The following is an 18,779-nucleotide window of genomic DNA, read 5'->3' on the forward strand; positions in this document are numbered from 1 at the left end:
AGTGTTCACTCCCTGGCGCTGGTCCTCCTAACCTCAAGGGGGCAGAGCAGCTGTGGTGCACTGGAACCATCAGGTTGGGCTGGAAGATTTCCATCTCTGGCAGGCTCAATCTTTTGCCACACCAGGTTTTCCAAGCACCAACGGGTCTGTTTGATGTCCCACTCCAGTCTCTGGATCTCCCTTGCCATTTTTTAGTGAGATCCCACTTCTTAAACCAGTGTGGCGAGCCACCATGAAAAGATGAGAGGTAGAGATCCCTTTGTTAATTGCAACTTAAAGTCTTGCATTTGATCAGTCTTGAAAAATTATCAAAAGTCCGCACTGTCAGAGACCAAGTCAAGGTTGACTCATTATACTGGGATGTACAACATAAAATTGAAACCTTCAAAATGTGGATCAAGACCAAGTCCATACTCGAGTAATGCAACACTATTAGAAATATAGGTTTGAGTCCCGTGAAAGACATTGAATGACTATTGACAGTCATGACTCTTACCCTGAAACAAAACTCTGAACTTGCTCATCATTTAAGTTTCAGCTCTGTCCCCATATGTGAATGTTATGCATACCAATTATTTATTATCCCTCTCAGTAGATACTGAGTTTTCCTGCAAACTAAAAACAAGTTTACTTTTTTCTGATATAACAGTTGACTTTGAAACCGGTTTTCAGGCAACTTAATGTAGTTGATAAAATGTCAGCTTTACACACCCCCAGTTCTCTGTAATACAGAGGAGATAAGTGAATAACTTAAGAGTAATGTTTTCTTATGTGTTTTGGAAATTAACTCCTCATATTCACTCTTTACTCTTCACCTCCCCATCTTTGTTCCTCCTTAGGGGACGGGTAAGATGGATGAAAACCAGTTTGTGGCAGTGACCAGCACCAACGCAGCCAAGATCTTCAACCTGTACCCCCGAAAGGGCCGTATTGCTGTGGGCTCTGATGCTGACCTGGTGCTGTGGGATCCAAACATTACCAAGATTATCTCCGCTAAGAGCCATAACTCAGTATGTTCATCAGTGATAAAATGATTAATGGTTAATCACTTATGGCGCTTCTCTTTTTAAACATAAACATATTATAAGGCAGCAAATGCAGCCAGTGTCATGGGCAAAAATTAACAAAAGTGCACTGACTGCAAAAAAAAAAATCCATTCTAAACTATTTCATGTAACACTTATTTTTCTTTTGAGATTTTATCGAAACAAATATAAAATGATCTGCCAGTGGAGTAACAATTTTTTTTTCATTTGTTTAACAGTAGCTTGTTAAATGTGTTTCTTTGACACAGTCAGCATTATTATTACCGCTGCATCCAGTTATCTGCTGCTGCACTGAGTCACTTTCTCCAGGAACCTGATCTGACGTCATCTTGTTATGCAACTCTGCTCAATGTCATAGGCATTTGTTGCCAGAAATTTCTTAAACTGGTATTCCTATAAAATCTGGCACTAGCTCATCTCAATCACAATTTTAACTTGTTTTATAAATATTTTTTTCCGTGCGATTTGAAGCTAAAGTTGTTGAGTTACATTTGTTGTTGTTTACTGTACGTGGAAGTGCATGCATGCAACTAAATGGTATTGGCTGCATTTGAAAGGTGTAGAAAATGATTTAGTTCAGTTGAATGATGGCAGATAGCACAATGATTATCCAGATACGTTAGATGTCTCTTTTTCATAGCCATTAAACTGGTGAGCATGTCCGATGGCTCCAAAACTACAGTATCAGGGTGTGGGCCTCAAATCGACTCAGGGGAGTGATGTCATCCTTAAAATCTGCCAAACAACTGGAACACATAGTTAGCAGGCAAATCTGTGTGTGTATGTGTGTGTGGGGGGGGGGGTCTGTGTGTGTCTTTGTGTGAGAGAGGGAGACGAAGATAGGAGGGGGAAGATAGTGTCATCAGTCAACAGTCCATCTCCCGCCTCCAGCTCGTCCAAAACTCAGCTGCCAGACTGTTAACAAATTCCAGAGACATGAACACATCACTCCTGTTCTTGCAATGCTTCACTGGCTACCTGTTAGGTACAGGATTGATTTTAAACTTTTACTAATTACTTTTAAAGCCCTACATGGCCTCGCTCCTGCATATATCACTGATTTCCTCACACCCCATAGGCCTGGTCACTCACTGCCTGCGCTCCTCAGGCAGGTCGTTTTAACTGTTCCCTCAGCCAGCCTCCTTACTAAAGGTGACTGGGTGTTCTCTGTAAGAGACCCACAGCTCTGAAAATCCCTACCTGAGGAAATTAGGCTGCAAACTCACTGCCTTCTTTTAGATCACTTCTTCAAACTTAAGAAAGGCTTCTTCTTCTTTTTTTTTTTAGTAAATCCACTGTTGCCCAATATTTATTTGTTTGTTTGTTTGATTGTTTTATGGTTTATATCTTGTATTTTTGTAATTTTACATTTTTAATTCTTCATATTTTTATATTTTTCTTTCCTCACCTTATTTTAATAGTTTTTATCACAATCCTTGTTTTACTGGCTCTGATTCTCTTCGTTTTAATTATGCTCTTGTGATTTTATCCTGACCGTGTTTTACCTTGTTTTATGGAGCGGATCTGGCATTATACCCTATATTTTTATTTTATTTTCTTGTTTAACTTGACTATGTGTGTTATTTTATCCTGTTGCAGTGTTGTAGTACTCGAGTCCAGGACTTGGACTCGAGTCCGACTCAAGTCCTGATTTTCGTGACTCGACTTGGACTTGAGCACTGATGACTCGGACTCGGACTTGGACTCGAGCATTGACTGCATTCAGACTCGGAAGTTGGAGATGAGGTCTCGGGCTTGTTAATTGATAAAGACAGTTTTTTGTTTTTCTTAAGTTTTTTTTGTAATGGGCCCTAACAATTTGGCATAAGATATTGATAGCTATATTAATACCGTAACATTGTGGTGATCAATAGGTTTTTTACGGTGCCAGAGTGGAGCACTGGAGCCCATCTTGGAACTCGACTCAGACTTAACCTTGATGACTCCGACTCGGACTCAGGTAATGGGGACTTGACTCAGACTGGACTCGGACTCTTCTTTTGGGACTCGGACTTGGACTCAGACTCGAACACTGGGGACTCAAGACTCAGCTCAGACTCGAGGTTTAGTGACTCGACTACAACACTGTCCTGTTGTGTAAGGCACCTTGTAACACTGCTCAGAAAGGTGCGATATAAATAAAGTTTATTATTATTATTATTTATTATTATTATTATCATCTTTATGGGATTTTAATTGCTTTAACCCACCATGGCCTACAGTTTCTTTGATTCCGCCTGGTCAGGAAATGGAGTAATGTTCACAGGAAATATTACTCATTTTGAGTGTGTGTGTGTGTATGTGTGTGTGTGTGTGTCAGAATGGTACAGTAATGGGACCTCATTTGCAGGCTTGCAGAGCCCACCAAAATTGCCACCATGACCTTGGCCTTAGTTACAGTAGCTTTAGAGTTGTAGCCACATAACTTCCTGCCACATAGAAACACACACACACACACACCCTATGTTACAACCTTTGTGCCTTTGGTTTGGGAAATTGAAAACTTACTGCCAGTGATCGGTTGTCCGTTCTCATTGTTGAATTTATACAGTAGTCTTGTGATATTGGTGTGACTTGGTTGAATCACTTTGTTAGTCCACCAGATTTTCAGATACAACAATGTATGAAAAAATTGAGGCATACCATAATTTACTAGTGAGATCAAATCAGTGGAGACAGGAAAATAAACACTAAGACGTTTTTAAAGATGCCACTGGTATAGCAGTTTGCCCACTCATACATTTTCTTGAACTAAATCCAGTTTGAGCCCACCTAATGAAGGAGATGGGTGAAACAGGTTCATCCCCTTTAACCAGATCTTAATAGCTATGATACAAACCTAATGATCATAATTGTATCTGCCTGATTAGAAAATTGAATTGCTGAACGGAGTTTAGAGTCATGTTGAATTATTGTGAAAACAAGTTTTTATTGTGTTGATTCATGAATTTATGGTTAATAACCTTTGGATGATGGTCCCTTATGGGTCTACCTTTACATTTAACCCTGTACCAATGCGCCCCCCCCCCAGAAAGCGGATTACAACATCTTTGAGGGCATGGAGGTGCGCGGTGGGCCCCTGGTGGTGATCAGCCAGGGTAAGATCGTCCTGGACGAAGGTAACCTCCGCACCACCGAGGGTTCAGGCCGCTATGTTGTTCGCAAACCTTTCCCTACCTTCATCTACAAGAAGCTAAAGACCCGCAGCAGGGTAAAGTGTTGCTTTCCTTATGTGGATATGTGTTTGTCATCTTATGGCTAACATGGACATTGAGTCTCTCTCGCTCTCACTCTCTCTCTCTGTCTCTCTCTCTCTCTCTCTCTCTCTCTCTCTCTCTCTCTCTCTCTCTCTCTCACACACACACACACACAAAACCTCCCTTGCCACCCTGAGTACTTTAATTAATGTGCTGTGAGATCTTTACATGTGACTTGTTACCTTACTCCATCTCAGTTTCACAAAGGTTTTGTTTAGTCATTTTGTAATGATGTTAATTTACTGGAAGATGATCACTATGCCACCTTGCTGTGAGGTGACCGTGCTAACCACTGCGCCGCTGCACCTCACAGCAAGAAGGTGCTGGGTTCGAGCCCCGGGGTCATCCAACCTTGGGGGTCATCCCAGGTCATCCTCTGTGTGGAGTTTGCATGTTCTCCCCATGTCTGTGTGGGCTTCCTCTGGGGGCTCCGGTTTCCTGCCACAGTCCAGACATGTAGGTCAGATGAATCAGCTGTACTAAATTGTCCCTAGGTGTGTTTGTATGTCAGCCCTGTGATGGCCTGGCGGCCTGTCCAGGGTGTCTCCCTGCCTGCTGCCCAATGACTGCTGGGATAGGCTACAGCATCCCTGCGACCGTGAGAGCAGGATAAGCAGTTTGGCTAATGAATGAATGAATGATCACCATGCCTCTTTTCCTGTTTTGCAGCTGGCTGAGCTGAAGGGAGTCCCCAGGGTACAGTACGATGGACCGGTGTGCGAGGTGCCTGTCACCTCTGAAACCGTGACTGCTGCCTCCCCTGTCATTCAAACCCGCCGGCCTATCCGCAACCTGCACCAGTCTGGATTCAGCCTGTCTGGTCAGTAAGAAAATGAGTCCATAACATTCAATCTCAGTGGGCCTCATTCACTAACAGCACATATGCACAAGTCTGTGCTTAAATCCAAAGTTCATCAATATGTTTTCACTTGAATTTGTTCTTACTTTACTTGATCTTACCCAGACCACGCCTATGCATTAATCCTAAAAGCCCCAGTCTTACAGAATGATACTTCCAAACTTTATCTGACAAGTTAGAACAACAATTGTTAAAAATGGGTAAATAATCATTATCTAAAATTGCAAACAGTCTTTAAATTACACGTTATACATAGTTTACTAAATAATTAATCAATAGGTTTGTATTTTTGTGATGTTATAAGCTAATATCTGGCTTACTCCCACCCAAAGCCAACAATTATTTACTCCTTTCTATATCAGAATGTTTTATATATTTTTTTTATATATTCGTGTATTTTATATGTTTATATATATTATATTTTATATTATATTTCTAGATCAGAATGTGACATTTTATTATTCCTTATTGTTTATCTAGCCGCAGTGAAGCAACCCCAAAAATAATGGCTTTCGGCTGTCATGTTTTATTTATTTATTGTATTTATTTATTTTCATGTAGGGCTTCTTCACCATTACTTCAGCGAAAATGCTGCTAAAAAGCAAATCGTTCCTAGCTACAACTTCTGAAACAATCACTTCTGTCTGAGCACATGTAAAAAATAAAAAATTACCTTTAGGGGCCATGCTTCACTTTTTCATCGAAAGTCACCTCCTGCTTGCTCCTATTCCTGTGCCGTGCTCTGAGCATGCAATGAGGTTTTTCCTCATTCGAGTTGAGGGTCTGATTGTAAAGCTAGGCCTTAAAAAAAGCCCATTGGGACCTTTTTGTGATTTTTGGACTATACAAATAAAATACAAATAAACTTGAGTCTACTTGACTTGACAAGGACTCCTTGTGTAAGGAGAAATTGGGGTGTGGTATTATGCTAATTGAAAATTGTGGGCATGCACCTATCAAGTAAGAACAATCTGGATTCAACAACATACGCACGTGGGATAAAATCACAACTGACTAGTTTACTTGAAATCCGGTGGTAATTTCATGTTCATGGTTGTTCTTGGCACAAAGTAAGATCATCTTTACATAGTATGTATGTATGAAGGGGGCCCAGTGCCTTTTGACCAGTTGATTAAATTCATTGTAGTAACGTTCGAATACTACTGCTACTTTCGGCTGCTCCCATTAGGGGTTGCCACAGCGGAGCATCCATTTCCATCTCTTCCTGTCTTCTGCATCTTCCTCTGTCACACCAACCTGCATGTCCTCCCTCACCACATCCATAAACCTCCTCTTTGGCCTTCCTCTTTTTCTCTTCCCTGGCAGCTCCATATTCAGCATCCTTCCCCCAATATACCCAGCATCTCTCCTCTACACATGTCCAGACCATCTCAGTCTTGCCTCTCTTGCTTTGTCTCCAAACCGTCAAACCTGAACTGTCCTTCTAATATACTCGTTCCTAATCCTGTCCTTCTTTGTCACTCCCAGTGAAAATCTTAGCATCTTCAGCTCTGCCACCTCCAGCTCCGCCTCCTGTCTTTTTGTCAGTGCCACCGTCTCCAAACCATATAACATAGCTGGTCTCACAACCATCTTGTAAACCTTCCCTTTAACTCTTGCTGGTACCCTTCTGTCGCAAATCACTCCTGACACTCTTCTCCACCCACTCCACCCTACCTGCACTCTCTTCTTCACCTCTCTTCCGCACTCCCCGTTACTTCAGAATCAGAATCATGTTTATCAGCCGTTTAGGTTTGCACAAACATGGAATTTGTCTCCAGTTTCGTGGCTCTCTCAGTGTACTTAACATAGAATAACAACACTACAACACAACACAACAATCTTCAGATATACACTACCGTTCAAAAGTTTGGGATCACCCAAACAATTTCGTGTTTTCCATGAAAAGTCATACTTATTCACCACCATATGTTGTGAAATGAATAGAAAATAGAGTCAAGACATTGACAAGGTTAGAAATAATGATTTGTATTTGAAATAAGATTTTTTTTACATCAAACTTTGCTTTCGTCAAAGAATCCTCCATTTGCAGCAATTACAGCATTGCAGACCTTTGGCATTCTAGCTGTTAATTTGTTGAGGTAATCTGGAGAAATTGCACCCCACGCTTCCAGAAGCAGCTCCCACAAGTTGGATTGGTTGGATGGGCATTTCTTTGAGCAGATTGAGTTTCTGGAGCATCACATTTGTGGGGTCAATTAAACGCTCAAAATGGCCAGAAAAAGAGAACTTTCATCTGAAACTCGACAGTCTATTCTTGTTCTTAGAAATGAAGGCTATTCCATGCGAGAAATTGCTAAGAAATTGAAGATTTCCTACACCGGTGTGTACTACTCCCTTCAGAGGACAGCACAAACAGGCTCTAACAGGTACTATTTAATGAAGATGCCAGTTGGGGACCTGTGAGGCGTCTGTTTCTCAAACTAGAGACTCTAATGTACTTATCTTCTTGCTCAGTTGTGCAACGCGGCCTCCCACTTCTTTTTCTACTCTGGTTAGAGCCTGTTTGTGCTGTCCTCTGAAGGGAGTAGTACACACCGGTGTAGGAAATCTTCAATTTCTTAGCAATTTCTCGCATGGAATAGCCTTCATTTCTAAGAACAAGAATAGACTGTCGAGTTTCAGATGAAAGTTCTCTTTTTCTGGCCATTTTGAGCGTTTAATTGACCCCACAAATGTGATGCTCCAGAAACTCAATCTGCTCAAAGAAATGCCCATCCAACCAATCCAACTTGTGGGAGCTGCTTCTGGAAGCGTGGGGTGCAATTTCTCCAGATTACCTCAACAAATTAACAGCTAGAATGCCAAAGGTCTGCAATGCTGTAATTGCTGCAAATGGAGGATTCTTTGACGAAAGCAAAGTTTGATGTAAAAAAATCTTATTTCAAATACAAATCATTATTTCTAACCTTGTCAATGTCTTGACTCTATTTTCTATTCATTTCACAACATATGGTGGTGAATAAGTGTGACTTTTCATGGAAAACACAAAATTGCTTGGGTGATCCCAAACTTTTGAACGGTAGTGTATACACAAGGCTTGGCTATATACAGGTGAAATAAGAGGTGATAAGGTGCAGTGGTGGAGAGAATATATCAGAGATGCTGAAATAGGTGTTAGATGGTTTCTTACATACATGCCTGAGGCAGATGGACATGACAGAGAGTACCAGTATACCTACAATGTAAAGTACAGAATATACAAAATGGTTGGATTTATTGACAGTGTTAAGCGTTAATTTGAATGAGAGCCTGTGGAAAGAAACTGTGTTGTTGTTTTTTTTGGGGGGGGGGTTTGTTTGTTTGTTTGTTTTTTTGTTTAAATACATTTATTTCTAGTTTTTCCCCTTATCCCACCCGATTAACCCAATGGCATATGGCCGAAACTCTTGTCGAATAACTCCCCTGGCTCACGTTTCCACAGGAAGGAGATAGTCGTAACACCAGCTTCCTTCAAACTCGTGTCACTGCTCTCACTATTTTACACCCTGAAGCCTCGCATGGCTTGCATTACCTTCAGGCCGTGAAGGAGACGTAGGGAGAATGCTTTCGGTTGCTTGGCTGCAGGCACCAGGATGGGCCAGAGGGGTCGCTGGAGAACGACGAGTCCCCGAACACTACACTGATCTACATCCACTATCCCTCGGGTAAGGGTGGCCTAATGAACGCCTTACCCTGTGGACGCTCTGGCCGTGACCGGTTACGGCGAGTCTGGAATATGAACCTCCCATCCACATGATGAGCGGATTGCAAGAATGGCGGTGTATTCCGCTCGGCCATCAGAGCGGCCAGAAACTTTTTATATCTGGTTGTTTTGGGGTACAATGCTCTGTAGCGCCTGCCAGAGGGGAGGAGTTGGAACGACAGAATAGAGATCTTACAGAAGTACCAATGACGTTCACGACGTGTAAGACGTAATGTGACGTCACTGGACCGCCAACATTACTGTTCGACTGGAGCTAAAATCAAAATATTGCGAATTTTGCGTGTTTTCATGGATTGTTGGTCATAGTGAGTTGCAAAAATGCTGTTGTCGTTCGTAAAGGGGCTAATTACTGCCATGGCATCCACTGCAGTAGTAACAGCAAAGACACCATCGAGCCGAGGACAGGTAGAATCGTCCGATTCCATCGGTGAATTTTGCGTCTTTTTATTGCGTCACAGTACAAAATATTCTGTCGATGTTAATGTTACTGACTGTATATTGATGTTTTGAGTTGAATGGTGAATTTGAATGGTTTTTCTTGCAAGGTTTAATCTCAAAGGGTCAACTTACCTGAAAGAGGGATTTTAGAGTGTAGACTTACCTGATTTACCTGAAACTCAAAAGGAGTAAACTCAAAGGATAAAATTAATGACACAAAATAGGTCTAGCTTGATAAAATGGACTATTATCCTAGGAAAAATATAGACCGGTCTCATCTTAATTTGAAAACATAAAATAGATAATTGACTAAACTAATTAGAAACCTGAACCTAAAACAACCTAATTGCAATTAAAAAGGGATTCAAACCAGGGATTTCAGTATATCTAAATGTATGAATGTGTGACACATAGCTGAGAATAGTTTTCATGTTTCAAGTGAATTTACACTATTTTGTCATTAAATTGATAGCTTTTTCATTTTGTTACCCCAGTCTCTGGTCTGCTATTTTGTTGCCCAACCACTCCTTAAAAGCCTAGATCTGGTCCAGTGTGAGATAGTGACACCAGTGTTACATAATTCTTTTTTTTATTGCATCACAGTACAAAATATTCTCTCGAAATTTATGTAACACTTGTATCACTATCTCACACTGGACCAGATCTAGGCTTTTAAGGAGTGGTTGGGCAACAAAATAGCAGACCAGAGACTGGGGTAACAAAATGAAAAAGCTGTCAATTTAATGACAAAATAGTGTAAATTCACTTGAACGTAAAAACTATTCACAGCTATGTGTCACACATTCATACATTTAGATATACTGAAATCCCTGGTTTGAATCCCTTTTTAATTGCAATTAGGTTGTTTTAGGTTCAGGTTTCTAATTAGTTTAGTCAATTATCTATTTTATGTTTTCAAATTAAGATGAGACCGGTCTATATTTTTCCTAGGATAATAGTCCATTTTATCAAGCTAGACCTATTTTGTGTCAGTAATTTTATCCTCTGAGTTTACTCCTTTTGAGTTTCAGGTAAATCAGGTAAGTCTACACTCTAAAATCCCTCTTTCAGGTAAGTTGACCCTTTGAGATTAAACCTTGCAGGAAAAACCTTTCAAATTCACCATTCAACTCAAAACATCAATATACAGTCAGTAACATTAACAATTTAACATTAATAAATGCAATATTACACTTAACAGGGTATCCCTTTCTTTTCAGTTCAGTTCAATGTCAACAGTTCAGTTCAAGTCTCACTCTGAGTGAGGTCCGATGGCGTTCAGACAGGGAATTTTGTGTCTTTTTATTGCATCACAGTACAAAATATTCTCTTGATTTTCGTGATATTTCTACAGTTTGCCCATAATAATATTTGTAAACAAAGGGGCTAAGAAGAAATGGTAAGATCCCGCTGAGATTGCTTCTGTGCTGATGTTTCGGGAACAACAGTGCCTATTTCGCCACTAATAATGTGTGATATTTAATACTCTTTATTGTTGATTAGGCCGGATTAACTCTCCGAAGCTTTACATTTGTGATAAATGAACACAGATTTGAATCAATTGATTGAAACGAGACAATCTTCGTCATGGCGCCATTAGATTACTGACAGCGCATGATCACCGAGCCGCTCCAGGTAAACAACAATGGCGGGCGCGCTTGCGTCTTTACGTCTTTTGTGACGTAGAACAGCTCATTGGTACTTCTGTAGGATCTCTATTCTGTGGTTGGAACAGGTTATGACCAAGGTGTGATTTGTCTGTAGTGATATTGCCTGCCCGTTTCCTGTGTCTGGAGGTGTATAAATCCTGAATGGAGGCAGATTGGCACCAATGATTTTCTCTGCAGTCCTAACTGTCCATTGTAGTCTGTCCCTGTCCTGTGTGGTGGCCCAACCAAACCAAACCGTGATGGATGTGCAGAGGACATATTGGATTATTGCAGTGTAGAACTGAATCAGCAGTTCCTGAGGCAGGTTGAATTTCTTGAGCTGGTGGAGAAAGTACATTCTCTGCTTGGCCTTTTTGATGATTGTGTCTATGTTTGTTGCCCACCCTAGGTGCTGGGAGATTGTGGAACCCAGAAATCTGTAGGTTTTCACCATAGACACCATGTTGTTGAGTATGGTGGGGCGGGGGCAGTATTGGGGGGGCTCCTCTTGAAGTCCACTGTTATCTCCACCTTTTTCAGTGTGTTCAGCTTCAGGTTGTTATGGTCACACCAGTGATCCAGCTGATCAACCTCCCATCTCTATGCAGACTTGTCACCATCCCAAATAAGGCCAGTGATTGTTGTGTTGTCTGCAAACTTCAGGAGTTTAACCGATGGATCACCTGAGGTGCAATCATTTGTGTAGAGGAAGAAGAGTGGCGGGGAGAGCGCAACCCTGGGGGGCGCCAGTGCTGATTGTCCGGGTGCTGGATGTGATTTTCCCCAGCCTCACCAGCTGCCTCCTGTCTGTCGGAAAGATTTTAATCCACTGGCAGATAGGGGCTGGTACAGTGAGCCAAGTGAGTTTAGAGTGAAGGATGTCTGGGATGATGGTGTTGAATGCTGAGCTGAATTCCACAAACAGGACCCTTGCGTATGTCCCTGGGGAGTCGAGGTGTTGGAAGATGTAATGCAATCCCATGTTGACTGCTTCATCCACTGAGCTGTTTGCTCGGTAGGCAACCTGCAGGGGGTCGAGCAGGGGGCCTGTGATTTCCTTCAGGTGGGCGAACACCAGTCTCTCGAATGATTTCATGACCACAGACGTTAGGGCAATGGGCCTGTAGTCATTTAATCCTGTGATGCGGGGTTTCTTGGGGCCCGGGATGATAGTAGAGCTCTTGAAGCAGGAGGGAACTTCACACAGCTCCAGTGATCTGTTGAAGATCAGTGCGAAAATGGGGGCCAGCTGGTCAGCACACATTTTAAGACAGAAGGGTGATACATCATCCGGGCACAGTGCCTTCCTGGTCCTCTGTCTCTGAAAGAGCTGGCGCATGCCCTCAGCACAGATCCTGAGTGCAGATGGGGGTTCGGTGGGGAGGGGAGAGTGGCTGGCAGGGAGTGCAGTTGGTTGTGTATTGTGGTTGGAGAGGGTGAGGGGTGTGAAAGTTTGCTTTTCAAACCTGCAGTAAAACCCATTTAGGTCGTCAGCCAGTTGATGGTTCCCTGCAGTGTGGGGGGTGGTCTCCTGTAGTTGGTAATGTCTTTCAAACCACTCCAGAGTAGCACCTTTTTGCCACTCTGATCTCTTTTGTGAGTGTATTTCTGACTTTGTTGTACCGGATCCTAGCATCACTCCTGTAGGCTTCCTCTTTGGCCTGACAATGCTGCCTGAGTTTAGCTGAGAACCAGGGCTTACTGTTGTTAAAGGTACAGAAAGTTTTGGTGGGCACACACATGTCCTCACAAAAGCTGATGTAAGATGTCACAGTGTCAGTAAGTTCGTCCAGGTCTGTGGATGCAGCCTCAAAAACACTCCAGTCAGTGTAGTCAAGGCAGGCCTGGAGCTCCAGTTTTGACTCATTGGTCCACTTTGGGCAGTTGACCCCAAGTATTTAAACTCATACGCCTTCGTCACCTCTACTCCTTGCATTCTCACCATTCTTCTGTCCTCCCTCTCATTCACGCATATGTAATCCGTCTTGATCCTACTGACTTTCATTCCCCTTCTCTCCAGTGCATACCTCCAGTTTTCCAGGCTCTCCTTAACCTGCACCCTACTCTCGCTACAGATCACAATGTCATCCGCGAGCATCATAGTCCAGTTATACCATAGTTTGAATAACATGTATAAAATCCCAACTCTGTCTTCAACAACCAGGGGCTCAGATTGATGACGACATTCCTCGCCGAAGCGTCCAGCGCATTGCCGCACCACCAGGTGGCAGCTCCAACATCAAACTGGGTTAGATCTCTACTACTGGTCAATGGGGGAACTGAGGGCTTCAGGGGAGGGAGGGCCATCAGGACCTGAGGAGCCAATAAACCACACCGACATCCAAACCCTCCACAGTGCCTAACCACGCCACCCCTCGGCCTCAACCTCTCACCTCCTCCTTTACTATGTCTCATTCCCACTCTGTCCCTATCCGTAGCACCCAAACCCAAGAGGAGACACCCAAAAGATTAAAAACAAAAATAATCTGCCTTGTATGTAGAAAAAAAAACCGTCAACACTCTTTATTTGAGCACTTTGATTGTATTTTTGTATAGTGTTTTCTACTGTACTTTATACCATGTATCTTCTGTTGATTTATTTTCATGTTTTGTTAGAGGAGTCAAGTGAGGTTAAACTGAGCGGAAAATCCAGTATAGAACCACACATTTTTCTACCCGCCCTTTTTTTATTTAGGATGTAGGGTGAAGCATGGCTATTAAAACAGTATTGCAATTCACAGAATGTTGACTCTGTTCATTCCCTAACTGGATTGTTGAGCATACGCAAAGACATTAAAGTTTGAGGTTGTACTTTTCTTGCCCCTGCCTTCTTATGTTATCTCCCTACGTGTGACTTTTTAAAGCACCTAAGTGAAAAACCATGCTCAATATTAGGCAGATGCTGTGGAGCTTGAGCGTTAGCAGGAAAGTCAGGGACAGTGGGAGAAACCTTGGCAGGTGCTAAACGGAGCTCTGTGATCCATCCCTGAGGGCCAGGCCAACGTTCAGTGGACAAAAGGTGACTAAAAGAAAGGATCTGGGTAGGAGAGAGAAGTTTAGTCATCATGTCTCGCACAGCCTCTCCTTGCCGTAACATTGTCCTAGTAGACATCTTACAAGTCATTTATGGCATTGGGATGTTGCCATATTTTGCAACTCCCCATCCACTAAGCGGCTACTTGTCATTTCATTTGCATTCCTCTGTCTCTTAGTGTCAGCCCTGTGATGGACTGGCGGCCTGTCCAGGGTGTCTCCCCACCTGCCTTTTCCCGCCTTACCCGCCTTTCCGGAGGGTTTCCTCCGAGTGCTCCGGTTTCCTCCCGCGGTCCGCGGACATGTAGGTCAGGTGAATCGGCCATGCTAGATTGTCCCTAGGCTGGGATAGGCTGCAGCATCCCGCGACCTGAATTCGGATAAGCGGTTTGGATAATAACGGATGTGTCTTAGTGTGAGAGTCCATGTATTCGGTCGATGGCTCTTCTGTTGCCCTAAAATGCCACATGCTGTCCATCACCACCCAGTGCATTTACAAATAGAGTAGTGAATGTTTATCATATTCAAGGCGATTCTTTTATACTCATCAAATCTTTCCTTCCTTCCCACTCTTTACGTGCCTGAACCCACAGAAGATGTAATAATAGTTTGATTTTGCTTTATTATTGAGGTAAGAGGGATGTAAGATAAAAAATGTACAATAGCCATGATTAACCGATTCAAAGGTGCCAGATTTTGTGCTTTTGTAGGGCCTATTCTGTCGGTAGTGCCCCTGTAAAGACAAAAAAAAAAGTTTTATCTTGAAATGTTATGGTTTAGAGTTTATAACTGTGGTCAATCTGCTTTTTAGTGTCATTCTGTAACTAGGTGCCTAAGGGCTGTGCACTTTTAATTTATGCTTGAAAGTAGACATGAACTAATGTACTTCTGACTAGTGTGAGGTGTTGATGCGTGGACGATGGGAGACACGGCAGGTTCTCGTGCAGCACTCGTTCTGTCTCAGAAATGGCTTCCAGCGATGCCGAATGGTTGTTCACTCCCGTTCCTCTCTGCATGGTCTGGTTTTTATTAATTCAAGCGGTCCTCCAACTGGTTTCCTTTCCTCACTCTTATGTCAACGATTTCTTGGCCACAGGTCACCGTTCTTGGGCAGTCTTTGCCTTTTCTTCCTGTTATTAACACGTGCGACGTGGAGTCTGAATGTGCCTTCAACTCCATAATTGTGGTTTGCATCCCATGATTGCCAGACTTCATTCTGTTCTCTTTGGTGGTCTATAGAAGTTAAAAAGTCTTTGTCACCGTTACTAATGGTATATGTATTTAAGGAATTCAAAGCAGGGGAGTGAACTAATGCACGTCTCTGCGGTGTTCAAAGATCAGATGATGATAGTTGTGGGAAATGGAAATATCTCCAAGGGAACATTCACACCACAAGGGGTCAGGCTATGCTTAAGTCAGGACTGGAAATAATAGTTCACCTTAAAAAGTCACACCATACCACAGACTCATTTTGGTCTACCTTCCCCCCTTGTTTTGTACACCATTTCTTCTCCAGAGACACTGATTCCATCATAACTTTTGACTATCATCATGAGTATACTGTTAATGATGTTAGCCTCTTTGACATAGAAGTTATTCAGAAAAGGGAAAAGCCTTTTGTCCGTGAAGCATCTCTTCAGCATGAGTCCCCTGTTTGCTTGCTCAATATTTGAATGCATACTTCTGGAACAGAAGGGGATGTCGGGTTTTAAAGTTTCATCTATCTATTCTCATTGACAAAACTTAAGTATATCCCAACTTTAGGCAAGGAAGGGTGCCCCTCAAGCACAAATACGATTTGGCAGCAAGGAGAGCTCTCCGGAGAGTTAAAAGTATGCACCTTGTATTTTCCATGTCATTCCTTCCTATTTACTTAACTCGGTATCTGTGTATCACTCTCTCAGTCGTGCTTGTGTTGTTTCTGGAGGTTGCCATGACTACAGAGCCTTACACTCACAACCGAGTTCTGCCTTTTGTTTGTCATGGCAACCACGTTGCCAGATGGGAAGTTATCATTAGCAACCCCGCCTGACCCTGGTGCTGGTAGATAAAACATTGTGAGTACACACACACACACACACACACCACAGTTCTACCATACAGTCCTTGTTGTAGTGAAGCAGCCGTACCTAAAGCTTTGACTTGGATATTGTAAACCAGTTGTCAGTACTTGCATTGCAGCCATTTCTTCCATGTCTCCTCTATTTACACAGACAAGCCCCCAGTCCTTCTCACCCCTTCAGTTCGGAAGTTTTTTTCTATGCCATGCTAATGTGTGATGTGTACGCAAAGTGATGAGGAGCTCCAGTTCCTAGGCCGCTTAATGCTGAGGAACATTTCGCCCCTGAACGTATTGCTCCCTCTGTAAGCCTCTCCAATTGTGAAAGTGAAACTGTGATGGTATTTGTCTTGGTGGCTGTGGGGTTCCCGGGATGCTTGCTCTCCATGGAAAGTGTCAAATCCCATGGATGGTGATGTTCAAAAAAAAAAGGAAGAAAAAAAAGCAAAAAACATGGAATTAAAAGAATTAAAAAGAGAGAGAAAAATCTTTGTCTCTTTTTTTTGTGTGTTACATGTTGTGTTAATGATAGCATTTATTGCAGATATAAGAAGCTTTCTGTGAAGTCCGTGGACACTTGAATCCAGGAAAATGTGGAAAACATACACTACCGTTCAAAAGTTTGGGATCACCCAAACAATTTTGTGTTTTCCATGAAAAGTCACACTTATTCACCACCATATGTTGTGAAATGAATAGAAAATAGAGTCAAGACATTGACAAGGTTAGAAATAATGATTTGTATTTGAAATAAGATTTTTTTTACATCAAACTTTGCTTTCGTCAAAGAATCCTCCATTTGCAGCAATTACAGCATTGCAGACCTTTGGCATTCTAGCTGTTAATTTGTTGAGGTAATGTGGAGAAATTGCACCCCACGCTTCCAGAAGCAGCTCCCACAAGTTGGATTGGTTGGATGGGCACTTCTTTGAGCAGATTGAGTTTCTGGAGCATCACATTTGTGGGGTCAATTAAACGCTCAAAATGGCCAGAAAAAGAGAACTTTCATCTGAAACTCGACAGTCTATTCTTGTTCTTAGAAATGAAGGCTATTCCATGCGAGAAATTGCTAAGAAATTGAAGATTTCCTACACCGGTGTGTACTACTCCTTTCAGAGGACAGCACAAACAGGCTCTAACCAGAGTAGAAAAAGAAGTGGGAGGCCGCGTTGCACAACTGAGCAAGAAGATAAGTACATTAGAGTCTCTAGTTTGAGAAACAGACGCCTCACAGGTCCCCAACTGGCATCTTCATTAAATAGTACCTGTTAGAGCCTGTTTGTGCTGTCCTCTGAAGGGAGTAGTACACACCGGTGAAGGAAATCTTCAATTTCTTAGCAATTTCTCGCATGGAATAGCCTTCATTTCTAAGAACAAGAATAGACTGTCGAGTTTCAGATGAAAGTTCTCTTTTTCTGGCCATTTTGAGCGTTTAATTGACCCCACAAATGTGATGCTCCAGAAACTCAATCTGCTCAAAGAAGTGCCCATCCAACCAATCCAACTTGTGGGAGCTGCTTCTGGAAGCGTGGGGTGCAATTTCTCCAGATTACCTCAACAAATTAACAGCTAGAATGCCAAAGGTCTGCAATGCTGTAATTGCTGCAAATGGAGGATTCTTTGACGAAAGCAAAGTTTGATGTAAAAAAAATCTTATTTCAAATACAAATCATTATTTCTAACCTTGTCAATGTCTTGACTCTATTTTCTATTCATTTCACAACATATGGTGGTGAATAAGTGTGACTTTTCATGGAAAACACGAAATTGTTTGGGTGATCCCAAACTTTTGAACGGTAGTGTACATGAGCATGAATGTTGTCTCAATGAAAATAGCATTATTTCTAAATAGTGACAGCACATATTTATAAGAAGAAATATTAATACTTTTTACAGGATACTAAAATTATAGCATGATGTGTTGTTGATCTCCATTTTGGTTTCCATTATCCACCCTTTAGAAAGGTCAGGTGAATTGGCCATACTAAATTGTCCTTGGGGGGGGGGGCCTGTGATGGCCTGGCGGCTTGTCCAGGGTGTCTCCCTGACTGCCGCTCAATCACTGCTGGAATAGGCTCCAGCATCCCCGCGATCCTGAGAGCAGGATAAGCGGTTCAGATAATGGATGGATGGAGATTTACGTAATACCCTTGAATCTGAATTGATGACATTTTCTCAAGATCAGATCTGGCCAATAATGGTCTGTGGACATGGATTTTCTGAATTTTAGATGAAATTGTATGTTCAGATTTTTTTTTCAGCTAAATGCATACATGCATATACATATGTACATGGACAGATAGGAATATACTGTTGGGAATAGAGTGGTTTAAATTGTGAACTGATTTGTGATATTACTAGTCCTTTCATGACCCCATTCATTTTTTTTCACCCAAAAGTTAAAAAGTATACCGAATCCGCCCCCCAATTCTCCCTCTACCCAAGGCCCTCCTGCTTTCATGAGACTCCATCTATCTGTTTTTGAGATATCTTGCGAACAGAAAGGCAAACACACAAATGAGGGTATAACATAACCTCCAAGTTATAACTGCAAGGCCAGTATAACTTTGTCCACTAGATGGCAGCTCTGACATTGTATTTACTGGCTATCTCCACAATAGCATTATAAGTACAGTCTTCAACTTACGCTTTGCTTCCTCTTGCATTTTGTATTGCACATTGGCAGTACCCAAAATATATTATCTGATTTG

General features: G+C 42.2%; 1 protein-coding gene across 1 annotated transcript in view; it reads left to right on the top strand.

The window, feature by feature from the left end:
- The window catches only part of LOC130121545 (dihydropyrimidinase-related protein 2-like), a 44,831-nt gene extending 31,272 nt beyond the window's left edge, over nt 1-13,559 (top strand). Inside the window, exons 11-14 of the mRNA XM_056290383.1 lie at nt 840-1,010; nt 4,078-4,257; nt 4,973-5,123; nt 13,141-13,559. Coding sequence (XP_056146358.1) covers nt 840-1,010; nt 4,078-4,257; nt 4,973-5,123; nt 13,141-13,229 — 591 coding nt within the window. The 3' untranslated portion in view covers nt 13,230-13,559. The remainder of the gene's footprint in view (nt 1-839; nt 1,011-4,077; nt 4,258-4,972; nt 5,124-13,140) is intronic.
- Nucleotides 13,560-18,779: the final 5,220 nt, after the last annotated feature.

Source organism: Lampris incognitus, chromosome 12 (assembly GCF_029633865.1).
Source record: "Lampris incognitus isolate fLamInc1 chromosome 12, fLamInc1.hap2, whole genome shotgun sequence".
NCBI lineage: Eukaryota > Metazoa > Chordata > Actinopteri > Lampriformes > Lampridae > Lampris > Lampris incognitus.